Source organism: Cervus canadensis, chromosome 21 (assembly GCF_019320065.1).
Source record: "Cervus canadensis isolate Bull #8, Minnesota chromosome 21, ASM1932006v1, whole genome shotgun sequence".
NCBI classification, from domain to species: domain Eukaryota; kingdom Metazoa; phylum Chordata; class Mammalia; order Artiodactyla; family Cervidae; genus Cervus; species Cervus canadensis.
The window spans coordinates 58,984,836-59,010,279 of NC_057406.1; the positions used below are offsets into that span (position 1 = coordinate 58,984,836).

The following is a 25,444-nucleotide window of genomic DNA, read 5'->3' on the forward strand; positions in this document are numbered from 1 at the left end:
CTGCAAGCCAGTGTCCTCCTGGTCCCCAGCCCCAGCTAGGTGCTTATACCTCTTGGAACTCACAGACATCTGCCACCCGCGACCCCGTCCTGTTACTGCTCATTTGGTTTCATCCTCCAGATGGGGAACCCTGAGTCACTATGACTGGAACAGAGTCATCATTTATATTATTTCTAGTTCTTTGGGTGTGAATTCTTTGGTATGCTGAGTCTATAAGCTATTTTTCATAGTGGAGAGGTTCTTTCCACAATTTGCAATTTTGGTCTATGAGTCTATAGGGAAGTTTTGTTATTGCCTTGCAAGCTCATGGCATCCAAAGTATTTTGATGTTAATTCTTCATCTTGGAATGTCTATACTGCATGGGTAGCTTAGATCTGGGTCTGACACCAGCGCATATTTTATGCTTGAGGCTCTGATCTTGTATATGTATCTCTCATTCTGCCCATGTCCTGGGAGAGTATCTCAGCTCCTGCAGTGAGCCCAGGCTGATAGCGGAGATGTTCTATTGCTTTAATCAGTTCTGACACCCAGCTTCACACTGGGAGTACAGATTTGATTTCCTGCCAGCAGAGCAGGACTTAGAGCCTGAACCTAGTCCCAGACTGGTGGCTAGTCCCTGATGCCTCAGACAGTAAAGAATCTGCCTGCAATGCAGGAGAAATGGGTTTGATGCCTGAGTCGGGAAAAACTCCTGGAGAAGGTAATGGCAACCCACTCCAGTAATTTTGCTTGGAGAATTTCATGGACAGAGGAGCCTGGCAGGCTATAGTCCATGGGGTCACAAAGAGTTGGACAGGACTGGGTGACTAACACTTTCACACTTTCAGTCCCCGATTACGCATTAAGATCTTACCCCTATGAGCCTATTTCTACCCTTGGTTTTCCCACTGGGTGTGGGGTGCCTCTCACTGGTATAGGTTCCCTTCTTTTAGAATCTGAAGATTATTACCCTTTCTTGCTTTTGAGCTGGACTCTGTACGTTTAAAATACTTAAAGATATATTATCTTGCAGCTTTTATATGCCTGGAGTAGGATGGGAAATTTTGACTTGGGTTCACCCTGCCATGTTTATTTCTGTATTCCAAATGCTTCCTGTTTGATAAATAGCTGATTGGGTATATCCCTCCATTTTTCTCATTTCTTCTCTTCTGTCCTCCAACATTGTTCCTGCTTCCCAAGGAGTCCATAAAGAATCTTGATTTCTGAAGAGCCCTTGGCCCTGGCCAGGCTGCAGGAGGAGAGGCAGATCCTCATTGGGTCAGGGTTGTAGTGCCGGGCCCAGGGCAAACTCTATTTAGGGCAGAAGGTCCCTTGGGATGGCTGGGTAGAGTGGGGACAAGGTTCACAGGAAGGGCTTGAGGCTGCCAGCTGCCCTTCATTTGTAAGCCAGACAGCTCTTGGGATCCTAAGAATGACTCATCCCCAGTCTCTGTGTCTGGGAAACAACAGAAGAACTACAGTTGGGAGATCTTGGTTCCAGGCTCCACTGGGCTGGCTCTGTCCCCACAGAGCCTCGTCCCAGCCCGGGGAGTCTTAATTCAGCTTGGGTTTGGGACAGAGCGGGCCAGAAGGGCCCGTTCTGTGACGCCAGAAGGCATGTCTTCTCCATCATCCATATCCTCTTCCTGCTGCTTTCTACTTTGCATCTGTGATGCATGAGTGAATGTGAATGTGTGTGTGTGTGTGTGTGTGACAAGTAGGTGTGGCTCTCTTGGGAGCGCTCCCTTCAGAATTCTATAGCCATACATGTTAGAAGGGCCACAAAATCATATTCATTCCCTGTATGTTGGGTGAGCACTTGCAACATGCTAGGCACTGCACTACCTGGGAAGACAGTTGTCAGACATAAAAATACAAATATGGAGCTACAATAGTTCTCAATGCTCTGAAGCAAAAGTACAGGGATCTGGGAGAGAATAGCAGAGAGAGGGTGATGTATTTAGAGTTCAGGTTCCTGGAAGGTCTCCCTGAAGAGGTGACTTCCCAGATGAGCCCTAAAGCAGACAGGGAAAATCATTCCAGCAGAAACAGCCTGCATGAAGGCTAAGAGTGGAAGACATCTTGGACCATTCTAGAAATGGACTAGAGGCCAGTGTGGGAAGGAAACAGCCCAGGAGAGGGGGCTGGGGAAGCCAGTAGGGTGTTCAGAACTTTGGAGGCAGACAGGACTAGAAGTTTGGGCTTTCTCCTAAGTGCAAGGTGAAGCAGTTAAAGTTTAGGCAGGGAAGAGTATGCTCATATTTGTAATGTGATGCTCACTCTGGTTGGCAGCCCTGTAGGGAGATATGGCTGTGCCAGGCCCAAGTAGGCTTGGGGATCTCGGCATGAGAGAAGTGCAGCCCAGAACTCCAGGAAAGGGGGAATCGGGAAGGGTGAACCAACCCTCACATTCCAACATGACACAAGTGCCTGCGAGCACTAACTTTGTTGGGAGTACCAGGAGGGCTTCCTGGAGGAGGTGGCATCGGAGCGGGGACTTTGGGAAGGAAGATGAGGTGGAGGCCTGCACCCCCAGCCTGGGGAATAGGTTGGGTAAAGTCTCGACAGTGAGGGGGTGCAGGTTGGTGTGATGAGTCAGTGGATGTGAAGTGACTCCCCAAGGATGTAAGCCCCCCTGGTGGCTGAGTCAGCACTGAGGCCCAGTCTCTGGTGAACAGGTTTCTGATGCCCAGCCAAGATCTGGCACCGAGAACTGACATCGAGAAAGTCCCCAATGCCCCCCCAAATCAGTGTACCCCACACACCCAGCGTCAGAGAGTGTGTACTTCCCCAGTTGTGGTACAGCTGCAAGGTGGGGAAGAGGAAGTGTGGGCCACAGGCCAGCCCCAGAGGGCCTGGAGGAGGAGCCTCTTCTAGAGCTGAGAGAAGCTTGGCTGGGGCCTCCCCAGAGGCAGCTCTGGGGACTCCTGGGACCACAGCCGAGACACAGGGGAGCTCGAGGGAAGTGAGAGGTGATCTGGGCCTGGGCCCAGCCGTGAGACCCTCCGCCACCCCTCCCCCGGACTAACAGCCATGGCCAGGGCGCAGCAGCTTCGGGCTGAAAGGTGAGTGCAGGGGCGCTGCCCACCCGGGGCCTCCTCGCTGTTCCAGGCAGGCCTTGCAGGGCAGAGGCCCACCTTCCTGCAGCCGCTTACCAATGTCAAAAGTTGAGAGGTTGGAGTTGAGTCAGACCCCAAATACTCAGAAATACAGACTCTGAGAACTTTTTAAAGGAAACTCCTAGTCGTGGCTCACTTCCTTCAGGCACGGATGAAGATACTGAGGCTCAGAGAGGGGGAGTGACTTTCCCAGCGTCACGCAGGGGTGGGTGGTGGAGTCTGGATGGGAACTCAGGTGTCTGGGGCCCAGGCTGGGCCTCGGTACTCCACACTGTTCAGTAATGGCTTTTCATCTTCTGTTCAGATGGAGGCACAGAATCTGGCTCTTTTCCAGGGCTTGGCTCAAATGTCAACTCCTCCGAGAAATCTTCCTTAACAGCCCCCTCTGAACACTTGCCCTGTTTCCTTCTTTTGTGTAGTCCCTACTTCTCTGGCATAATAGTCTATACACACCCATCTGTTTTCTTTGTCACTGGCTCTGCAGTTAGAAGGAAGTTCCATAGGGTATTTATCTCTTTTGATCATTGCTATATCCCAGGTCCATCTAGTCAAAGCTATGGTTTTTCCAGTAGTCATGTACAGATGTAAGAGTTGGACCATAAAAAGTGCTGAGTGCCAAAGAATTGATGCTTTTTCATTGTGGTGCTGAGAAGACTCTTGGGAGTCCCTTGGACAGCAAGGAGATCAAAACAGTCAATCCTAGAGGAAATCAACCTTGAATGTTCACTGGAAGGACTGATGCTGAAGCTGAATCCACTACTTTGGGCATCTGATGCGAAGAGCCAACTGATTGGAAAAGCTCCTGATGCTGGGAAAGATTAAGGGCAGAAGAAGAAAGGAGTGGCAGAGGATGAGATGGTTTGATAGCATCACCAACTCAATGGACATGAACTTGAGCAAACTCTGGGAGATAGTGGAGGACAGGGAAGCCTGGTGTGCTGCAGTACATGGGTTCGCAAAGAGTCGATATGACTTAGCAACTGAACAGCAAATATCCCAGGATTTGAACAAGGCCAGTACTAAGTGCTTAGTAAATGCTGCTGAGTGAGTGAGTGAATGAATGAATAACAGACTGATGGATGGATCTTTGAGCTGGAAAGTGTCTTTAGATTATTCTGGTCCAATCTTGTCATTGTATGGATGAGAAAACTGAGCTCCAAGGAGAATAAAATATTCACTCAGGGTCACATGGAGTGGCAAGGCTGGGGCTCCCAGCATAGCCTTGCCAGGGCCTCGCCTCATTACTCAGGAGACATTCTCTGAGTTTCCTCAGTAGGCCGGCCTGTGCTCCGAGCTGTGGGGGGATCTGAGGACATAGGGCTTGGCTCCTGCCTTTCTGGATCAGAGCTGCAGATGACATCAGAAAGAGTGTGTTAAAAGCATGGAAGTGGCTCAGAGGGTCACCGGGGATGGGTCAGGCTGGTCTGGCCGAAGTGGGCAGCAGAGGGCCCCTAGTGGACTTGGCGGCTAGAAGTGGGAGCTGGGATGGAATTCCTGAATGTCAAATATCAGAAGGAAGGTACGTGCATGCACAAACATACACACGTGTGTGTGTGTGTTGCAGGAGGGGTATCAAATGCAAATGCTTGGAGGGTGATTCAGGAATGCCCTTCCAGGGATTTTCCTGGAAGTTCAGTGCTTAAGACTCTGCACTTCCACTGTAGGGGGTATGGGTTTGATCTCTGCTCAGAGAGCTAAGATCCCACATGCTGCACAGTGCAGCCAAAAAAAGAAGAAGAATGGTCTTCAAGAGCCACAGAGGGGGGTGCTGGGGACTGGGGTGAGGTTCAGGAAGGCAGGAGCCAAGCCCCATGTCCTCAGGTCCCCCCACAGATTCCAGCTCCTCCAGCCCCCAAGTCCTCAGTGGAGACTGGGCCTGGCATGTGAACCTGCACCCAGGAAATCGCTGCTGTTTGAGGCTGGTGGCACCTCCTGTTTCTCAGGGCACGTGGGTCAGAGAGATGATGCCCAGAGCGGAACCCTGCCTCCCAGTCCTGGTCTCCTGGGAGCTGTGCTTGCCCGTCTAGGGAGGAAAGGTCCCTTCCCCCCTCTTTCATGGGGCTGTAGAGCCGGGTCTGGGGTCTCTGTCTCCCCGCACCTGGAAGCCTCTTTGAAAGTGAGGTCTGGATGCCTGAGACCGAAGTGGAGGATGTAGTGGGAGGGCAGCAGATTTCAGGTAGCAGGACTTTCTAAGTCCTGAGACACCTGAAAGTGGAAAGGACTGCTGTGAGGGCCTTGAGTGCACTTCCCACAAGCATGTTTTGAGCACCTACTGTGTGTAGGAGGCAGGAATCCTGAATTAGCTGCTGCTCTAGGGTCTTTCCACCCGTCACCCAGCCCCTCCTGTCCAGGCCTCCCAAATAGATTTTTCATGAGCAGTATCAATCTATGGGCCCTAAGTGGGCTTCCGTTCAGAGGCGTTCTGGGTGAGGTCTTCAGGGGGCAACTCTTCTAGGGGGACTTGCTGCCCATTTTTTTGCACCCTTGCCTTTGCCCAGCACAACACCTTCTTGGTTCAGCTCCCTGGCCCTGCCCTTCAGGCAGCCAGGCTGTTCCCACGCGGCCCACAGTGGTGGCTTTGTCGCTAAGTCGTGTCCGACTCTTTGCAACCCCAGGGACTGTAGTCCGTCAGGCTCCTCTGTCCGTGGGATGTCAGGCAAGAATACTGGAGTAGGTTGCCATTTCCTCCTCCAGGGGATCTTCCCAACCCAGGGATCTAACCCACGTCTCCCTTGCCTCCTTCAAGTCTCCTACACTGCAGGTGAATTCTTTATGGCTGAGCCACACTGTCAGCCCACAGTGGACTTGCTGTGAAACAGACACAGGGAGTGGGCTTGCATCTCCCTGAGCACCTACTATGTGCCATTGCTGTTCCGGGCACTGGGGATACAGCAGTGAGCAGGGTCCGTGCTTTTGTGGGGCTTCTCCAGCTGTGCTTGTTACAGATGTGACCTCCAAACCCTCCTGGGATGTAAATACTTCCATGGGCCCCGTCTCAGAGTGGTGGAGGGGTCAGAGCTCAGAGAGGAGTCTTCCCAAGTCTGCTGACCTTGCAGTGTCAGAGCAGGAGTTCAGGTCTTCATCTTTCACCTGTGCCCTCCCCTCTGTGACACACAGGTCTCCCAACATAACCCCTTCCTCGCCCTACCACCCCCAGGCGGGGCACAAGTGCCCTTCGTGAGCAGGCGCTGCTGGTCTCCCTGGCCTCGTCCCTTGTAACTTGCCCCTTCTTGCACAGTTGAGGTCTCTGCACTCACTCTTTCTCTTGCCTGTTGTCCTGGGTCGACTCCTCTTTACCTGGTGCCTCTTCTTCTGGGAAGCCCTCCCTGATCACCCTCAGTCTGAGCACACCTTGTCCTCCTTGCAGGTACAGCATCCTTGCTTCTCTCTCTGAAAAACGTCACCCCCATCTTAGAAGTGTCAGCTTGCCGAGCTTTCTTGCCTGCTGCACTACTGATTCTTCAAGGGAGGATAGTAATGGCTGGGCTCCTGCTGCAGCTTGAAACATTGTGGGCTTTTCCTTCACAGCTTCTATGATCACTGAAATTATGTAATTATTTGTCCAGCTCCTCCAATCAACCATGAAACCCAGGAAGGCAGAGGCCACATCCTAGAATTCTTAGGACAGTGTCTGAGCTACAGTAGCTGCTGACAATATTATTACTGTTGTTATTATTTCAGATGGGAGACTGATGCTGTGAGGGGCTGGCATTTACCTGAGTTTAACACACCAGGGCCAGTGTAGCAGTGACTGGGAACAAAATTCTGGAGCCAAATCCCAGTTTTTTTGTTTTTTTTTTTTCACTTTTTTGGGACAAGTTCCTTAACCTCTGTGCCTCAGCCTGGAAAAAGGTTACACTGTCTTAGGAGGGCGCCGGTGCTCCGTGCACTTAGGGCATCATCAGCTATAGTTACCATTACCTGTTTCCCTGCAAAGGGCAGGTTGCTGCCTCTCTGGTTCCTTCCTGCCCCACCGGCCTCCTACTGCAGGTGAAATAGTCAGGAAATTCACCGTCTCCGGGGAGAAAGGGGAGGCGGAAGCTTCTCACAAGGGTGTTACTACAGGACCCTGTGTGGAAAGTGAGTGGGGGAGGCTGCTAGCCTGGGAGCGGTGGGGATTTCCTGTGCATGCCCACTGCCAGCCTGAGTGACCTCTTGTGCCAGCCTCCAGAGTCCGGAGTTAGATCCCAGCAGTCCAGGTCACGTGGGGCCCAGCAGGGGCTGGGACTGGTCCCTGCTGGCTCTGAGGTTCAGGCAGCCCTGCCCCCCCACTCCCACCCTGTTTCCCAACTGCCGCAACAGGAACACGGTTGCTGATGGCTTCTAATTTCCTCATCTGTCCACAAGCAGCTGGACTGGGTGACCCTTAGCTGCTCCTCCTCCCTCGCCTTGGTGTTCCGTTTTCTCTTCCTCCATCCATCCCTCTCAGTCTCCTCCTCTGCTCACTGATTGCTCTTCCCTGGGGATTTTAACCACTAGTCACAGGGCAGAAGGTTCTTACCACTCCCACTCCAGCTGGGACCCCCTTCAACTCCACTCCCTGCCAGACACCAGCTTTTGCAGGACCATGACCTGGGTGCCCCAGGGGCCTCTCAGATTAGCACGTCCCAAAATGAGTCCATCAACCCTCCTCCCCTTCCACCCATCCTGGTCACAATACGGGTAATATGTGGGAGTCACTCTTGACGCTGCCCTTTCTTTCACCTCTATATTCTAACAGTCCCCAAACCCTGCTGGTCATAACCCTGGAATGACTCACAAATTAGCAGTGTATCTGTTGGACATGCAGAAGGCTGCAGAGAACAGAGGAACTGATAAGTGGCTGAAACAAACAGAGGTTTATGCTTTCATATAATGAGAAGTTCAGAGGTAGGCCACAGCTGGTTCTGCTGTTCAGTGACTTCAGGACCAGAATCCCAGAGATTTCTGGGACTTGTTTCTCAAAAACGTGATTGTTCTCACGTTTTTGCCTCATGAATGCAAAGTGGCTGCTGCAAGTCCAGATGTCACATCTGCTTTCCAGGCAGGCAGTTGGGGAAAGAGGAGGAGACCCGACTAGCTTTGTCCATCTCTCTGGATGTTGAAGCAAACCCTCTCCCAGAGGCTCCTACAGCAGATTTCCTCTTAGTCTCAGTGGCCAGAACAGGTCACATGGCTGCTCCTAGCTGCATGTGGCTGCAAGTGGGTCTGGGAAACAGCAATGGGATTATTATGTTTGGCTCAGGCCAACTGTGATCTATCACCTTGGGGCTAGGCTTTGTCACCGTGGAAAGAACTGGAGCTTGATTAGCTAGGAAGAAACTGGGGGCACGAAAATGGAACAGTGTCTGCCGAGGTATCCCTCGTGTCTGTCCTCTCTTCTTGTCCCTGCTGTCTGGCTCAGGCCCCCCTCATCTCTCAGCTGGACCACTTCAGGGCCTCCCAGTGGTGCTCTGTGCCCCAGTCTCTGCCCTCCTTTTTCTCTCCACGCAGCTGCCCGAGTTGGCCTCCTATAGCCAGAGCCCTGTAGTGTTTTCACTCTCTTCTGAAGCCATCCATGGCTCTCTGTTGCTTGTTAAATTCCTCAGCTCTGCGCTGGAGACCTTCCTCAACCTGGCCTCATCTGCTTGTTCAGACTCTGATCCCACCAGACTCCAACCATAGTAGGCTTGTCCTTAGAGCCTTAGCCCGTGCATTCCCTCTGCCAGGAAGGAGGGCAGGCGTTCCCCTGCCCTGGTCCTACCGTGTGGACGCCTATGCCTCCTTCTAGACCTGGCTCAAATGTCAGCTCCTCTGTAAGGATTTTCTCAACCTGAGTATAATGAGCCGTCCTCTCTGGGAAGAATGTGACCCAGTGCCTAGAACAGGATCTGATAGGCAGCGGTGCTTGATGCTCTGTTCCTGAATGAATAACGCAGCCCCAAAGCGATTTGCTAGATTCCAGTATGGTTGTTGACATGTGGCTCCGACTCCAGACGCCTGGTCTGTGTCACAGCCTGGCATGTGAGGGGTGTTGAACGGAGAACGCCAGGTACATGGGTTCCCTTGGCACAGGGCCTTGCACGTACCAGCCCCTCAACACTTCAGGATGATGACCAGCATTTCTTCTCCTCCCACCTCCCTTAGCGACTTCGAGCAGCTTCCTGATGACATTGCCATCTCAGCCAACATCGCTGACATTGAGGAGAAGAGAGGCTTCACCAGCCACTTTGTAAGAGAGACCCCTGCACCCTCACCCTCTGACCTTTGAGCCTCCAATGCTCTCCTCTCCTAAGTTCTATCCTGGTGGTTCTCACCAGAGCCATTCTACCCTCCAGGGGACACTTTGCAGTAAATATCTGGAGACAGTTTTAATGACCACAACCCTGGGTGGGGCATCTACTGCGTGGCATCCAGGGATTCTGGTTCATGTCATGCAGTGCCCACGACAGGGAAATACCTTGCCCCCAAAGTGATACTGAGGTCGAGAAATTCTGATCTAACCCTAGGACCTCTGGACCTCCACCCTCCTCTCCCTCTGGCCTGTGAGGCTTCCCCCAAACCCCTGATCTGCAAAGCCCCAGTCCCTGGCTTGCTGGCTCAGTCTGTGGCCTATGTCTTCCTTAGGTTTTTGTCATTGAGGTGAAGACGAAAGGGGGGTCCAAGTACCTCATCTACCGCCGCTACCGCCAGTTCTACGCCTTACAGAGCAAGCTGGAGGAGCGCTTCGGGCCAGAGAGCAAGACCAGCCCCTTCACCTGTATCCTCCCCACGCTCCCAGGTAAGCCGCGGCTGGCTGCCCCAGGTCAGAGCCCGCCTGCTGGCCTCTCCTCCCAGCTCTGTGGGTGCTGTTCAGTGCTTCTGTTTTAGCTAAACCGTTCTATTTTAGTGAAAACTGTTTGTTTAATCCATGGCCCCCTCCTGCCAGTCACAGGCTGCCGCCTCTAGCTCTCCGGCCTCGGAACCCTTGACCTCTGAACCCTTGACCACCTGTGCTCTGTGACCTTCACAGCCGCCCTGCTTTAGCCAGCCACCACCAGGTTTGAGCGCATCAGCTCCGGCTTCTCCTCCTGGAAGCAGGAATCCCTGTGTTCCCCATGGTAAACACAGACTCATCTTACAGCCCTGTGACTCCTCAGTACCCCATGGGTGCGCCTCCTTCCCTGCTCGGCTGGGACACTGTGGGGGGTGCACCCATTGCTGCTTTTGGACGGGCCTCTCACCCCCTGCCTCCTGGCCTTCCACCCCTACTCGGTCCTGACATGCACCTTGGAAAGGTGCAAACCTCTCGGCTTCTCAAGGCCAGCCTTCGCGAGCCCAGCAGGAGAGAACCCTGACGGAGTGGGGTGTAGGGGTCATGGGGTGGTCTTGGCTGTGCCTGCCACACCCCACAGGCTGTATCCAAGCACCCTTTCCCCAGACAGCAAAATCCTCTCTGATCTTCCCTTCTTCAAGCTCCAAACCCTGCCTCCAGCTGGGGTTCCTGTCTGCCTCAGCCAGTGCCCAAGTTTCCCAGCCAGCACCCAGCCCCAGGGAGGAAACGCACGCATTTCCTCACCCCACCCCTTCCCCATCTCTGGGTGGCAGGGAGGAGGCGTCCTCCCTGATCGCTTGTCTCTCGCGGCCCCTGTAGATTCACCTTCTCCTTCATCTACTTACTGTCTGCGAAGCTTCACCACGGGCGGGCTTGGTTCTCTTTCATCTTTAAGCAAAAATGTATCCTAAGTGAGCATTCTGACCAGAAGCCTCCGTGAGCCCCAAGGGCCCTCAAAGATCTTGCCTTCCTTCCACGATAAATCTTGACTTACTGTCTGACTTTCTCATCTTCCATCCTCTGCTCAACCCACCAGCTGGGTTTCAGCTCTTCCTGCTCTGTGAGTTCCTCTGGGGACAGTGGCCCATGACCTAATCCATGGGTACAACTCAGGCCTCATCTTCCTCATCCCACTTCTTCCTGTGGGATGCTCTCTCCAAACTTCTGTGGTGCCAGCCTCTCCCAATTCCCTTCCTATCTCCCATGACTCCTCCATCTCCTTACAGAGTCGCCCCCTCTGGTGCTCCTGGGAAGGTGGGCACCCATCGTCCTCACTTTTGTCTTCTCACTCCCCTCCCTTCCTCCTCTCCGGCGCCCCGCACAGGCATTTGACCTGCATGCCTATGACTTTAGTTGCCCTTTACTTGCTACTAATCCCCCAGTTTCTCACTACCCCAGGCCTCAGATGTTACTCTCCTGCCACTCCCAGACACCAGTGTGCCTCATGGGCAGTGACCAGCAGGAGCCAGACCTATCTCACATTTGCCTTCTGGAGGGCTCTCTGAGTGGGTGATTCAGAGCCCCCTGAAATTCCCAAAGAGGACATTTGTCTTTGATCAGCATCATCAATTTCCCGTTCCACACAAACACCCTGTCTTGCTTTCAAGGAAGGATTCACCCATCCACTCCTCAAATATTTACTGGTTTGGCCCTTATTCTACACCATGGCTCTTAACCTGGGTGGCATATTGGAAGTACCTTGAGGTTAAAAGATTCTTGATGCCCGTGTTCCACCCCCAGAGATTCTGATTTAAATTCTTCTGGGGTGAGTCCTACGCAATGAGATTTTACACACTCCTTGAGCGACATGAATGCACAGCCAGACTTGAGGACCACTGTTCTAGGTGATGAGACTGTAGTTGTGAGCAAAGCAAAGATCCTGTTCTCTTTCTAAGAATCATGTGTGTGTGTGTGTGTGTGTAAGCAATAGATAAACAGTTAAAACAAGAAAAGAATCAGCTGATGATAGTACAACAGAGAATGCACATTGGATGGCGGCCCCCAGAGTGCCGTGGGCCGATGAGCGGGAGGAGCGCTGCGCTAGTGGGAAGGGTTCCTGCCTCCAGTGGGCAGCTCCGGGCCCAGAGACAATGCTCTTGGGCCAGATTCCCAGGACAGCTCTTTGTGTTTCCTCAGCCAAAGTCTACGTGGGTGTGAAACAGGAGATCGCCGAGATGCGAATACCTGCCCTCAACGCCTACATGAAGGTAAGGCGGGGCTAGGCCACGTGGCTCCTGGAGGGCACAGGGTGCTGAGCGCGGGAGAGGCCCAGGTGCCGTCCCTGAGAGTGGCTTTGGGAACTGGGGCTGGCTCTCCTGCTCTGATGGCCCTCATCTTCCATCCTCAAAGGCCAGACCTGGGGAGAGAAACAGGACATGTTCTCAGGGTTCTGGGGGATGGGGCAGGAGCAGTTGAGGACTCAGGAAGCCACAGCTTCAACTGACTAATGGCTGTGCTGAGCCTCCTGGTACAGAGGAGAGTAAGATCCAATGCCTTCCCCAAGGTCCCCACTGTCCCATGGGAATACAGACAGATGAGTCATGAAACCATGAAGAACAGGCTATATAACAGGGGCATGGCAGACCAGGGCCCCAGCTTTCTCACAGAGCACCTGCATATGAACAGGACACAGGCTGGATTTTAGTGGCATCCATGGGCCTTGGACGGATGCCCTTATGTATTCCCCAACCTGTAAACTGTCTGCATCCTCAGGAGATGGGAGCACAGAGGAAGGGGCATCTTACAGACTGACACAAGGCTGGTTAGGAAAACCTTACACCAGTTAAAGCTGTGCAAGAAACGGATAGTGTTCCTGGGGTAGTGAGCACCCCGTCACTAGAGGTATGCAAGACATGTCTTGATGGCAACCTTAGGAAACTGGAGAAGGCAGCCCTCTTCAGAGCCAAGAGGCATCCTCAGAGACAGTGAGATCACCACTTCCTCTCCTACTCTTATGGGAAAAGAGCACTGAGCTAGGAGTCTCTTTGGCCTTTGCTCTGTCATTCCCTGGGTGATTTAGGGTTAATTGCTCATCCTGTCTAGGCCTCGGTTTTCTTGCCCCCAGCTTTCTGGTTTCACGGGAGGGGGACTGATGTTGAGAAAAGGACAGAAAAGTGCTTTGTAAACTGTGAACCTACTTCCAGAATGTGAGACAGCATGACCCCTAATGGAGTGAGGAGGCAGGAGGAGTGCGGAGGGGGAAGGGGAAGGGAGCAGGAGGCTGGCTTGCCCTCCCCAGCGGCTGCAGGAATCCCAGGCTCTGGGTGGAGAACAGGTAGGGTAGGGAGGCACCTGGGCTCCAGCACTGGCAGCGTCTCCCCTCCAGGGGGCGCTGTGACAGCTGCTTCTTCAGGGGGGCTGGCTCCTGCATTCTCCTGCAGTCTCCTCCAGCAGGGCTGGAAGGAGCCAGAGGGAGGAGGGGTTTGGAGCTGGAGCTCTTCACTCTTCACCTGGTCTTGGCAACCAGCAGCCTGGAGGATTTCATCTCTACCTGTCTGTGTCTGAGTGGGTTCCTTGCAGCCAAGAGGTCAATCAGTGCTATGGTAACCCCACCCTGGGCTTGGAACATTCAGAGATGGGGAGCTCATTACCATTCTCCCTGACCCAGGCTGCTCATCCATTGTTGGACAGCTATTAGAAAAGCCCGGCTTCCTGTGACTTCTACTCACTGGTCTTACCTCTGTCCTCATTAAGAATAGGGTTCATGTGATAACGACAATTGCCTGGAACCAGGTGGAGCACAACGAGGAGGCTCTTGATATATCCATGCATTTGTTGGATAACTGGCTTGTTTAATTCTCTCAATAACCTGTGAGCTCAGTACTCTTATTCCTATTTTAAAGTGAGGAAATGGAGGCACATAGAGGTAGAGTCACTCCCTTGGTGTCACAGAGCATTTAGTAAGTAGGATGGGGGTGAACACATATCTCTGGGACTCCAGAATTTTGCTCTTATCCACTGTACTGTGTTGGAATAAAAGTAATAGCAACAATGATGACATTGAGCTTGGATGGGGCCCCTGCTAGATGCCTATTCTAAGTGTTTTGCACGAATTCACTTATTTAGTCCTTCCACAGTCCTACAAGGGAGGTATCCTCACCTGCATTGTATTAATGAACACACAGAGGCATCCTTGCCCAAGGTCACCTGGATGAGCGGCAGATTCTGTCCCAGGCACAGCCTGGCTCTGTCTGTGCCCTTGAGCTCATCTCTGGGCAGCCCTCTCCCATCCTTCCCATAGAACAACCATGCCTTTTCTAGGCTCTGAGTTTGCAATTCCTCTGGGATGGAGTTCCCAGCCTCCCCCCATCCTGCTGTCCCCATGGGGTTTTCTGGGGGGGGGGGGGGCGGGCTCTGGATGCCTCTGGAGCTGGAGCACCCAAAGCCAATCGCAGTGCTCCTGGGGACCTGTGCAGTGGGCAGCTTAGAGGGATGACCCTGCCAGGTTCTGGGTGCTCTGCACCTTCGCAGCTTGAGGGTCATTGCATCATGGTGGGTGTTGCAACCAGCATCAGATAATCAGTCTCAACCCTACCACTTCCTAGCTCTGCCCGCCCCCCTGACCTGGGCGCTTTCCCACTCTGATCCTATAATATGACATACAGAATCAGGAAGCACCATTTAGGCGGTAATACCACCAAGTGTTGTTAATATGGTTTATCTGGCAGGTACTTCCCCCACCACTGTCTCATTCTGACCTAAGGGATGAGCTTTGGTGACAGATGGCTCTGGGTGACTAGCTCTGTGGCTCACTAGGCTGTGTGGCCCTGGGCAGTTCCTCTCACCCCTCTGACCCGCTCTCCCAGGTTATTGTGAGAGGGAGTGAGGTCACACGGTGTGGCAAACAGTGCAGCGGCTGGGTAGTCACCACATCAGGTCATCTGTTGTGTCTGGAGGCCTTTGGGTCTTTTCCAGACGAGTTCTTCTCAAGTTAGGTGGTCCCTCCTGACCTTGAACCTGGGGGTAGATCTTGTGACATGTTTCATTCACCCTGTTGAAATTTCAAAAATATATCTTGTTTCTTTATCACACAGAGAATGCATTAATGGCCGGGGAATAGTGTGTAGGGGGGTTGGGGATGGAGCGACGGGGCTGGGATGCCAAGACTGCTGACCCCCGACCTGTCCTGCCTCCTCCTCAAATGCAGAACCTCCTCAGCCTGCCCATCTGCGTGCTGATGGACGAGGACGTTCGCATTTTCTTCTACCAGTCGTCCTACGACGCCGAGCAGGTGCCTCAGGCGCTCCGGCGGCTCCGCCCGCGCACCCGGAGAGTGTAAGTGATGGACCCTGGGCTCCCAACGGCCCTGGGCCACCTGCTGCTGACTGGGTGGGCTGTCCTGGAGGCCCCTGCCGCGAAGGCAGTTTCTCCCGTGAAAGAAGGCAAGGGAAAGAAACTGGGTCTCTTGTCTGAGCCTTCCAGGGTGGTTTGAGTCGTTAGGTAAGCTTGGAAAATCAAGCGTAGGGCCTGGACGGACAGAAAGTGGGTGTGTTTTGATGTATGACACGAAGGACCAGAGGACAGGGGCTGTGATGGGAAGATCTTGTTGCCATGGCAACAACTGGCGATGGCCCAAGGGCTTAGGGTGCTTGGGGCGGGCAGAGTGGGGAAGGGAGGAGGAATGGTTCTGTCTGCAAACATTCTTCCATCATCGCCTGGGACACCTTGTCCCTGGTTAGTTTTAGTTCCATGGAGCCGGCTGTGGCTACTGGTGTATCACAGTGGCCACCAGGGGGCGCTGCTGCCCACTCCCTTATTCTAAGCGGCCCACAGCTCCCTCCGGCCCCTTCTAAGCAGGGGGGATGAGGGGGACTAAAAATTCAAGCCGATGAAATAGAGCTGCTGCTGCTAAGAATCCCAGGACAAGGCTCCTGAGCCCCGCCTGCCCATCCAGATCCTCCCTCTGTTCCAGCCAGCATCTCCAAGTGTCCTCTCCATTTCCCGCAGGCACCCAGGCAGGTGTGGCCTGAATTCCAGCTGTGCCTCACAGCAGCCCTGGGTCCTGGAGTGGAGCTCAGCACTTTCTGAAGCCCATTTCCTCAGCCAGAAGATTAGGGGATGAGTGAGGGGAGTAACGGGAAAGAGTTGGCAAGCTACGGCCCTCAGCAAATGTTTATCTGAGCCTCTGCTTTCCGGTCCACAGAGGGGGGTGCAGCCCCTCCTCCAGGGCGATGAGAGCTGGGGGTAGTGTGCTGGCACAGAGGAGCAGTTGTAGCTGCATCTTTAACTCCTCACAGAAGCAGGCACAGGAGCAGGAGGGATGACAAGCCCCTCTTCTCTCTCCACAGAAAGAGCGAGTCCCCGCAAGCTGCTGGCATTGACCGCATGGCGGCTCCACGAGCGGAGGTACCCTTCCGCCTCACCACTGGGCAGCAGCCTGGCTCCACCTCCAGCCCCTAAGCTCGCTCTGCTGGTGCCCGCTGTGTGCCTAGGGTGGGGGTTGGGTACCGGGCGGGGGGAGGGGAGGGCCCACAGCCCCAGCCTCAGACACCTGAGAACTCCCAGCCATTGGGGCAGGGCCTGTGGTGAGCGCACCGAGGCGGAGGGTACTCCAGCCAGCCAGCATTCATTCAGCAAGCTCAGTCCCGCCCTGGGTACCAAAGCTTCAGAGGTGACTTAGACCAGGCCCTGTCCTCAAGGGGTTCACAGCTCCCCAGGGACACACTCTTAAAAATGGGCATTTCAAAACCAATGTGGTCAATGCCCTGGGGATTATGGGGGCACAGGAGTCCCCAGCGAGGCCTGGGGGATGGGGAAGTTACCCAGTCCGGGGAGTTTGAACCCTTCCCTCTCTTGCTCATGCCCTCAGGCTTGGAAAGAGCACCTGCTCTGGAGTCAGAGAGACCTGGGTTCTACTCCTGGCTTCTCCCTAACAAATAGAGTGGGGCATCAGAAAGTCACTCATCTTCCCCGAGCCTCAGGCTCCTCATCTGTTAAATGGGACACTGGAGTATGTAAGCACTGCAGTAGGAACTTGGTGAATATTTCTTCCCTCCTTCCTTACCATATTCTTCTCCCAGGCCCTGTTTGACTTCACTGGGAATAGCAAACATGAGCTGAATTTCAAAGTTGGAGATGTGATCTTCCTTCTCAGTCGGATCAATAAAGACTGGCTGGAGGTAAGTTTGGAGGTGAGCATGGAGATTTTGTTGGAGGTGAGCTTGGAGGTGAGCATGGAGGTGAGACTGAAGGTGAGGAGGAAGTGAGGTTGCAGGTAAGTTGGAGGTGAAGTCGCTTTGATTCTGTGAGGGATCAGAGAAAGAGGAGGGATCTGAGAAGGCCCCAGGGAAAAGATGCTGTCCAAAGGTGGTCCTGGAGATCTGGGCAGGTAGATTGGGGAAGCCTGAGGAAATATTGTGTATGTGACTGGAGCAGAAGATTCTGGCACCTACACTTGCCTCTGACCCCATCAGTGGTCACATTAGACAGTCAGTTAACCCTCTGAGTTTCATTTCTTGTTCTGTAACAGGATCTCTCGGCCTGTTCAATCTGACATTTGGGAGCAGGCAGTTCTCTGCTGGGAGATGCCCTGTGCACCGTGGGGTATTTAGCGGTGACCTTGGCATCCATCTGCTAGATGCCAGGAGCACCCTTCTAGCTGCAACAATCAAGTGTGTCCCCAGACCTCTGGCCCCCAGAAGGTAGAATCACACCCAGTGGAGACGTGCTGTTTGTAATCGGGTAAAGTTACTCACCGCGCAGAGTGAGTGAAAGTGAGGAGGGAGACTCACTTGAACTCCAGCGTCTGACGTCACATCCTAGCTGTTTTTAACTAGCTGTGTGACTTTGGGAAACTTACTCAACCCTGTGGTTTCCTATCCCGTAAATGGAGATAACCCTGGCCGTTTCTTCATAGGTTTCTGGGAAGGGTTGAAGGAGACGCAGCTGTTCGGGGCCTGCCCCATGTAGGGCCTGGGTGTTGGCATCTTGGCCATGCTGGATCCCCGCCAGCAGCAAGCATGGTCCTCACAGAGGCTCAGAGCACGCCTGGAGATGGAGGGGGTATCTCCGAGTGGGAAGTCCTGGCCTCCGTGCAGCCTTTCGGATTAAGTCCTCTTGTTATGAAAGAGTCCCTTTTCTCGGGGCTCCTGAAGCGGTGTGTGAAGGAGCTTATGGGACAGGTCCTGAGGCAGGGCCAGCCGCCAGGGGTCCGGGGACCATTGAGGGAAGGGGAGGGCCCCTGGCGCCCAGGGGCTGGAGAGGAGTGTGAACCAACTGTTCAGCTCACAACTTGGTTTGATTTTTACCTCAGTCCCACAGCTCTGTCTCAGGTACTCATGAGCTCTGACAGCGGAAGGATATTGCTGGGTCATTCTCCAGAAACAGGAAATGTTTGTCGACTTCTTGTTTTCTAGAAGGTTCTGGGTCAGTATGCTAGCTGACTTCTGGCTTCAGATGGATGGGAGGGTTAGGGAAGGAGCACGAGTACTACCTCAGCCTCAGTTTATATGTCTGTAAAAGGGGCTGGAACAGTCTGTCTTCCATAGGGTTATGAAGATTAAGAGAACAGGTGACAGCACCTGATGCCACACACCCAGGCCCTAGTGATGGCTAGGTCTTGGCTGGAGTTTAGGAGAGAGGCCCAGCTGGAGGGAGATTTCTGGTTGTTTGGTCTAGAGCAGGCGGTGTCCATGGATGAATGAATGAATGAATGGGCCCCGCCTCTAACCCTCTCCCCCCGCTATCCTGTTTTCCTCCTGACACCTACCACCATATGACTGCCCGTAAAGTTCTCCTGTTTATCTGGGCCTTGTCTGGAGCACAGTGGAAGCTCCAGGGGGGAGGGCATGGATTTCCATCCCTTCTGAGTGCTCAGAGCCTACCCCTTAGCTGGCACTCAAGAAGTAGTCGAATGACTGAGTGACTGAATAAATGAATGAGATGAAAGCAGGTCTTGACTTGGTCAAAAACGGATGTCTTGGGGTGAACAGCTTGGTGACTTGCCCACTTTTTCTCTTCCCTCTGCATAAAGGGACCCAGACCTTGTCTGCCTTTCCCCATCATTATAAACGGGCAGGACCCCGAGACATGGCCCTGCTGCCTCTCCCAGCACCCACAGGGCAGTGTCTTCTTTCTTCCCTCAGGGCACTGTCCGGGGAACCACAGGCATCTTCCCAGTGTCCTTTGTGAAGATCCTCAAGGACTTCCCAGAGGAGGAAGACCCCACCAACTGGCTACGCTGCTACTACTACGAGGACACCATCAGCACCATCAAGTTGGTGGCCCACTGGGAGGGAGGGATCTGTCCAGCCTCCCTGCCCCTCCCCAACCCTACCCCACCTCTGGGCTCCAAGACCCAAACCATATCACATGTCCCCCGACCAAACACACACACTTGAAAGCCCGCAGTGGCTCCCACCATCCTCCGGATAAGCCATACCCCATCACAAGACTTCAGGGTCCAGTGTGACCCGGCCAGCCTCCTTCCCTTGCCCCCTTCCTGGCCGGCTGCCTCCTAACTCCTGCCCACTCTCTCCTTAGGGACATTGCGGTGGAGGAGGACCTCAGCAGCACCCCACTCTTCAAGGACTTGCTGGAGCTCATGAGGTGAGGGGCTAGGGTGGGAGGGTCGAGGGGCGTCAGACACCCTGCCGGAGAGAATAGCGAGAGGAACACAGCACATTCAAGGGCTGGGCCTTTTGTATCTGTTTCACCTTCTTGTTTCATCCACAGCCCAGCCCTGCAGGGTGGGTATCAGCTCACCACATTAGAGATGAGTGGGGGGCTGCAGAGAGGTAAAGGGGCTTGTGGTTTATGGGCCTGGATTTGCTGAAGTTTTTCTAAGTCAAAACCTTGGACTTGGACCCTCCTCCATCAGGGAACCACCACCTCCCGAGACCCAGTTATGAACAGTTACTTTACAGAATGGAAATGACATTGTTATATTCCTGACTGTAAAAGTAATATCTATTCATTATTTTTTAAAAAAGAATGTCAGAAGTCATGGGAAAGTATAAAGAAGTGAAATCACCTCATATTTTACTCCTCTCATTATCTGATGTGCATTCAGATTTCTTCAGCTCACACCCCACCCACACCCCACTCCCCATAATTTTATTATTTAGTTGGTTACAGAGCATTGTTCTGTGGCTGCACCATAACTAATGCAGCCATCTCCTTTTATTGGCATTTAAGTTATCTTCCACTTTTTTATTATACTACTGTGATCCGCCTATTTGATGTCTTGTCTGATTATTTCCTTAGGATGATTTTCTAGAAGTGAGGTTTGGGGATCAAGGTGTTCACAAGTCAGAGCTTCTGACCCATTTTGTCAGATTTACCTGTGGAAAGTTTGAATAGCTGTTCACCTGTCTACCTGCACCCAGACCAGACACTTCCAATCCTTCATGAGTTCTTTGTGGCCACATGCAGGGCTGGCTCAGGGGCTTTATCCTCCTCTACCTCCTCTATTCTGTGCTCAATAAAACCCACCTCTCTTCCCCATGACAGTTCTTAAGTCTTCAGCACATCATAAGACATTTCAAGCTGTTCCACGAATTTATTGTGAAAGTCCCATTTTCCCCCGGAGGTCTCAGTTTCCCCATCTGTACAATGGGAGATTGGACCACTCGGATGATGGAACCGGTGTCCTGCTCTGACCTCTTCCAATTCTTAGATCCTAGCCATAAATCTCCCCCCATCCCCTCTCCCTCCTCCCACACCTAGGCCTGGAGGCTGCTGGGCCTTTCCTGAACCCTGATCTCTCCCACCCAGGCGGGAGTTCCAGAGGGAGGACATCGCCCTCAACTACCAGGATGCTGAGGGGGACCTGGTTCGGCTGCTGTCGGATGAGGACGTGAGGCTTATGGTGAAGCGGGCCCGAGGCCTCCCCTCCCAGAAGCGTCTCTTCCCCTGGAAGCTGCACGTCACCCAGGAGGACAACTACAAGGTCTACAACACGGTCCCCTGAGCTGGTGGTGTCCCTGGGGCAGTGAGGGGACTCCTGGCAAAGAGCCTTCCGAGGGGATTAGGACCCAGAAAGGCTGGGCATGTGGGACAGACTTCCTGGTTCTGAGTGGGACAGACCTGCTGACCTTGGCGTGTACATTTGGTCTCTGAATTAAATAAACCATTTCATCTTAAAGGGGCAGGCTGAGGAAGAGAATGTCTTCGGAGGAAAGAGAGGAGAGGAAGTAAAAACCCATTCATGAGTATCACTGAGGGATCATTTATATACAGAAGAGGGCCCTGGCTTTGAGCTTCTAATCCAGCCACCTGTTCCCTCACCTTGTCCTCTTGTGTGCGGAAACCCAGTGACACTCCTGTCCCTTCTGGTCACTCCCTTTTAAACCCTCTCCTAGGAGTAACCACTTGCCTCATGGAAGCCATCTTTCCCTGGTACCCTCTGGGTCAGGCCAACACCAAGCCCTCTGTGTGACCAAGGTCAGGGGCTTCCCTCTGCCCTCTTATTCCTGCTCTCTGCAGAAGGGCAGAGACCCGAGTCGTCGTGTTGGTGGTCTTCATTGTAAGTAAGGGGTGAACGGAGGGCAGACTCTGGCCCCTCTGGGGGGGAAGAAGAAGCAGAATGGCAGGATCTCCCTCTGTGAGCTGAAGCCTTTTCTCTCCTAAGTAGCCAAAATGTCAATAAGTATCAACTTCAGTAAGACCTCAGGAGGAGCTTGGCAGACCCCTCTTCTCTGTGAAACAAACATTTAACTGATTTAAAAAGTACTAAAAACCAACCATTCAAAGTTGAGAGGCCCTACTGCTGCAGCACAATGAGACCCTAGATAGCACACACTCTTTGAAGAATCATGAGCCTAATAAGAAGCAGTGGGCTCTCCAATGATCCTCCCATACCACTACCCACTCCTGCTGAAAAAAAAAAAATCCCATGATAAGACCTGGGGTCAGAACCCACAGCCTCTGGGAGGCTGTTCTGGAATGCAGAGGCAGTGCTACTGTTAGAATGCTGAGGCCCAGGGAGGCTGTGCATAAAGAGCTTGGACCAGGGGCTCTTGTGCTAGATCAAGACCTAGGGGTAAAGGATGAGGTGATTCTGAGAGAGTGGTATCCCTGCCTCTAAGCAGAAGAAAGTCCCCTCTGGAGTGAAGTGTTCCCAGTTAGGCTGACTGGAGCCACCTTAATTAAAATTCAACAAAATCTCCTAGTCAAAGATCACTGAATCTCTGTGAGTAACAATAGGCAGTGAGAATATAAATGATAGCTTTAGACCCCCAGGGTCTGAAGATTATTGAACTGCATGGCTAAAGTGTTCAAAGAAATAAAGGATGAAATCATAAAAATGAATGAACTAAAGTGAATGACCAGGCAGATTTGCAAAAGAAAAATGATTTATGTATAGGTGTATGTGTGTGTACATCTGTTGAGGCAGAAAAGGCAGTGAATGAGTTAAATAGTATCAAAACATTACACACAATTGATGAGAAAATTAGTAAATTGAAAGATAAATCCAGAAATTACCCAGAATATAACAGACAGACAAGTAGTTGGAGAATATAAAGATGGAAATAAGAGATGTAAACAATAGAATGAGATTAAAAAAAAAATCAGAATCTCAGTGTGAGAAAATACAGAGAATGGCAAAGAGGTGATGTTTAAACAGATGGCAGATATAGTATTTCAAAACTGATGAAAAACTTAAATCTCTGGATACAAGAAACATGTATGGATAAGCAAGATGAATAAAAAATGGTCATAACTGGCTACAGTAGATCAAAACTACAGAACATGGAAGCCCAAGAGAATATGTTAAAAGCAGTCAGAGAAAGTGGAGATCACTATCAAGTAACAATTAGAATGAGAAGCAGACTTTTCAATTGCACCAATGGAAGACAAAACCATTATAATTGTTCCTTCAGATTTTTAGAGAAAATAACTTTCAATCTAGAACTTTATGCTCAGTAAAGTCATCTTTGAGTAATGAAGGTGAGAGGACTTCTCTGGTCGTCCAGTGGTTAAGAATTAGCCTGCCAATGCAGGAGACATGGGTTCAGTCCTGGTCTGGGAACTAAGATCCTACATGCAACAGGGGTAACTAAGCCTGTGAGCCACAACTACTGAAGTCCAAGCGCTCTGGAGACTGCGCTCCACAACAGAAGCCACCACTCGCCACAACTAGAGAAAAGTCCACGCAGCAATGAAGTGCTCAAGTGCTGAAACAAAGACCCACTGCAACCAAAAATACATAAAAATAATGAAGGTGTGCTCAGTCATGTCTGACTCTTTGTGACCCCATGGACTGTAGCCTGTCAAGCTCCTCTGTCCATGGAATTCTCCAGGCAAGAATACTGGAGTGGAACAGCCATATGACCCAGCAATCCCACTCCTGGGCATACACACCGAGGAAACCAGATCTGAAAGAGACATGTGCACCCCAATGTTCATCGCAGCACTGAATATAATAGCCAGGACATGGAAGCAACCTAGATGCCCATCAGCAGATGAATGGATAAGGAAGCTGTGGTACATATACACCATGAAGTATTACTCAGCCATTAAAAAGAATTCATTTGAATCAGTTCTAATGAGATGGATCAAACTGGAGCCCATTATACAGAGTGAAGTAAGCCAGAAAGATAAAGACCAATATAGTATACTAACGCATATATATGGAATTTAGAAAGATGGTAATGATAACCCTATATACAAAACAGAAAAAGAGACACAGATGTACAGAACAGACTTTCGGACTCTGTGGGAGAAGGCAAGGGTGGGATGTTTTGAGAGAACAGCATCGAAACATGTATATTATCAAGGGTGAAACAGATCACCAGCCCAGGTTGGATGCATGAGACAAGTGCTTGGGGCTGGTGCACTGGGAAGACCCAGAGGGATGGGATGGGGAGGGAGGTGGGAGGGGGGATCGGGATGGCGAACACATGTAAATCCATGGCTGATTCATGTCAATGTATGGCAAAAACCACTACAATATTGTGAAGTAATTAGCCTCCAACTAATAAAAATAAATGAAAAAAAAAAATACTGGAGTGGGTTGCCATTCCCTCCTCCAGGGGATCTTTCTGACCTAGGGATTGAACCCAGGTCTTCTCCATGGCAGGCAGATTTTTTACTGTCTGAGTCAGCAGGGAGGCAATGAATGTGAAATGAAGTCAAGTATGGATACAAATGGAAAATCTGTCAAGTTACCTGAACTATGCTGTATATCAGAAATTAGCCCAACATTGTAAATCAACTATACTTCAACAAAGCAAAAAGATACCTGAACTGAAAGTATCTTTAAAACACACGCTTCAAGAATAAGGAAAATGGCCCTTGAGGGATAATCTGAGATGCAAGAGTAAATGATAAACAAATAATCTTTGGACTTGTGTTGACTTAGCTAAACTGCAACTGTATTTCCTAGAATTTCCTTCACTGCATGAATCCAGGTTAGCATGAGCCAAAAGAGACATTTTGCAAGAGACATTTAGAAAGCGATTGTGAAGCAGCAGCTAACCTCTTTTTGGTTTAGATAAGACGTGTTGTCCACTATTGTGCAAGCCAGACAGCATGAGTAACCAGAGAAATATCATCTGACTGATTAGCAACCACTTTGTGCCCGTGGTGCATACTCAGTGCAGGCATTCTGGACGAGAAAAAAAAACAACAAACCAGACTGGTGAGATGTTATCATCCTTCCTGGAAAACTGTTATGCACACCCCCTTCCTGAACTTCTAATGAAAAGCAGTGTTTCAGTTTTTATTTCTCCCTAGTGGGATTTATGCATTACAGTCCTTAAACAAAGAATTTTCAAGCAAGGGTAAGCTCATTTTTTTCCTGACTGTGCTTGCTGCAATCACAGAGCCCAAGATTCTGACACTGTTGAAAGAGTTCAGTCTTAAGGATGTCATTTACAGAACTTCCAACGTTTAAGATGATGTTGATAAATCAGCATTGACAAATGCTGATACAGACTCTGGCCATGTTGATGTCAGTTCTTCCCCCTGATCCACAGGGATCCATGGGTTTAATGCAATTAGGAAATACACTCCAAATAATTTTTTTGTTGTTTAGAGTTTCACACACTTATTCTAGAATTGATAGGAGAAGAGTAAAGGCCTTGGAATAGTCAGTACTCCTGAAGAGAATAAAGTGATGAGGCATGCCCTCCAGATAGCAAGACTTATTATAAAGCAACGGAAAAGAAAATGGCGTGGTATTTGGACAGGAATTGACAGTCTGGCAATGGAGAACAGAGAGCTCAGGAACATCATGCATAAATGGTATTTGATATATGATAGAAGTAACTTTGCAGATCTGTGGACTTCCCAGGTGGCTCAGTGGTAAAGAATCTGCCTGCCAATGCAGGGGATGCAGGTTCAATCCCTGGGTTGGGAAGATACCCTGGAGAAGGAAATGGTAACCCACTCCAGTGTTCTTGCCTGGGAAATCCCATGGACAGAGGAGCCTGGAGGGCTACAGACCACGGGGTTGCAAAGAGCCGGGCATGGCTTAGTGACTAAACAGCAACAAAGTTTTGCAGATGTGGTCTTCCCTGATAGCTCAGTTGGTAAAGAATCCACCTGCAATGCAGGAGACCCCGGTTCGATTCCTGGGTCGGGAAGATCCCCTGGAGAAGGGATAGGCTACCCTCTCCAGTATTCTTGGGC

At 51.5% G+C, this 25,444-nt stretch overlaps 1 protein-coding gene across 1 annotated transcript; it reads left to right on the forward strand.

Annotated features, from left to right (window-relative positions):
- The first annotated feature begins 2,848 nt into the window (after window positions 1–2,848).
- Window positions 2,849–20,950, forward strand: NCF4 (neutrophil cytosolic factor 4). Its single transcript, XM_043441316.1, has 10 exons — window positions 2,849–3,045; window positions 9,205–9,289; window positions 9,685–9,838; window positions 12,008–12,078; window positions 15,018–15,145; window positions 16,159–16,216; window positions 16,891–16,989; window positions 18,955–19,085; window positions 19,352–19,417; window positions 20,585–20,950. The coding sequence occupies exons 1-10, from the start codon at window positions 3,014–3,016 to the stop codon at window positions 20,778–20,780; spliced, it is 1,020 nt and encodes a 339-aa protein (XP_043297251.1). The 5' UTR covers window positions 2,849–3,013; the 3' UTR covers window positions 20,781–20,950.
- Window positions 20,951–25,444: the final 4,494 nt, after the last annotated feature.

Coding starts and splice junctions, on each gene's coding strand:
- NCF4 (XM_043441316.1), top strand. CDS start 3,014: ATGGCCAGGGCGCAGCAGCTTCGGGCTGAAAG. Junction 9,290..9,684: donor GAGGCTTCACCAGCCACTTT/GTAAGAGAGACC, acceptor TGTCTTCCTTAG/GTTTTTGTCATTGAGGTGAA. Junction 16,990..18,954: donor TCAATAAAGACTGGCTGGAG/GTAAGTTTGGAG, acceptor TTCTTCCCTCAG/GGCACTGTCCGGGGAACCAC.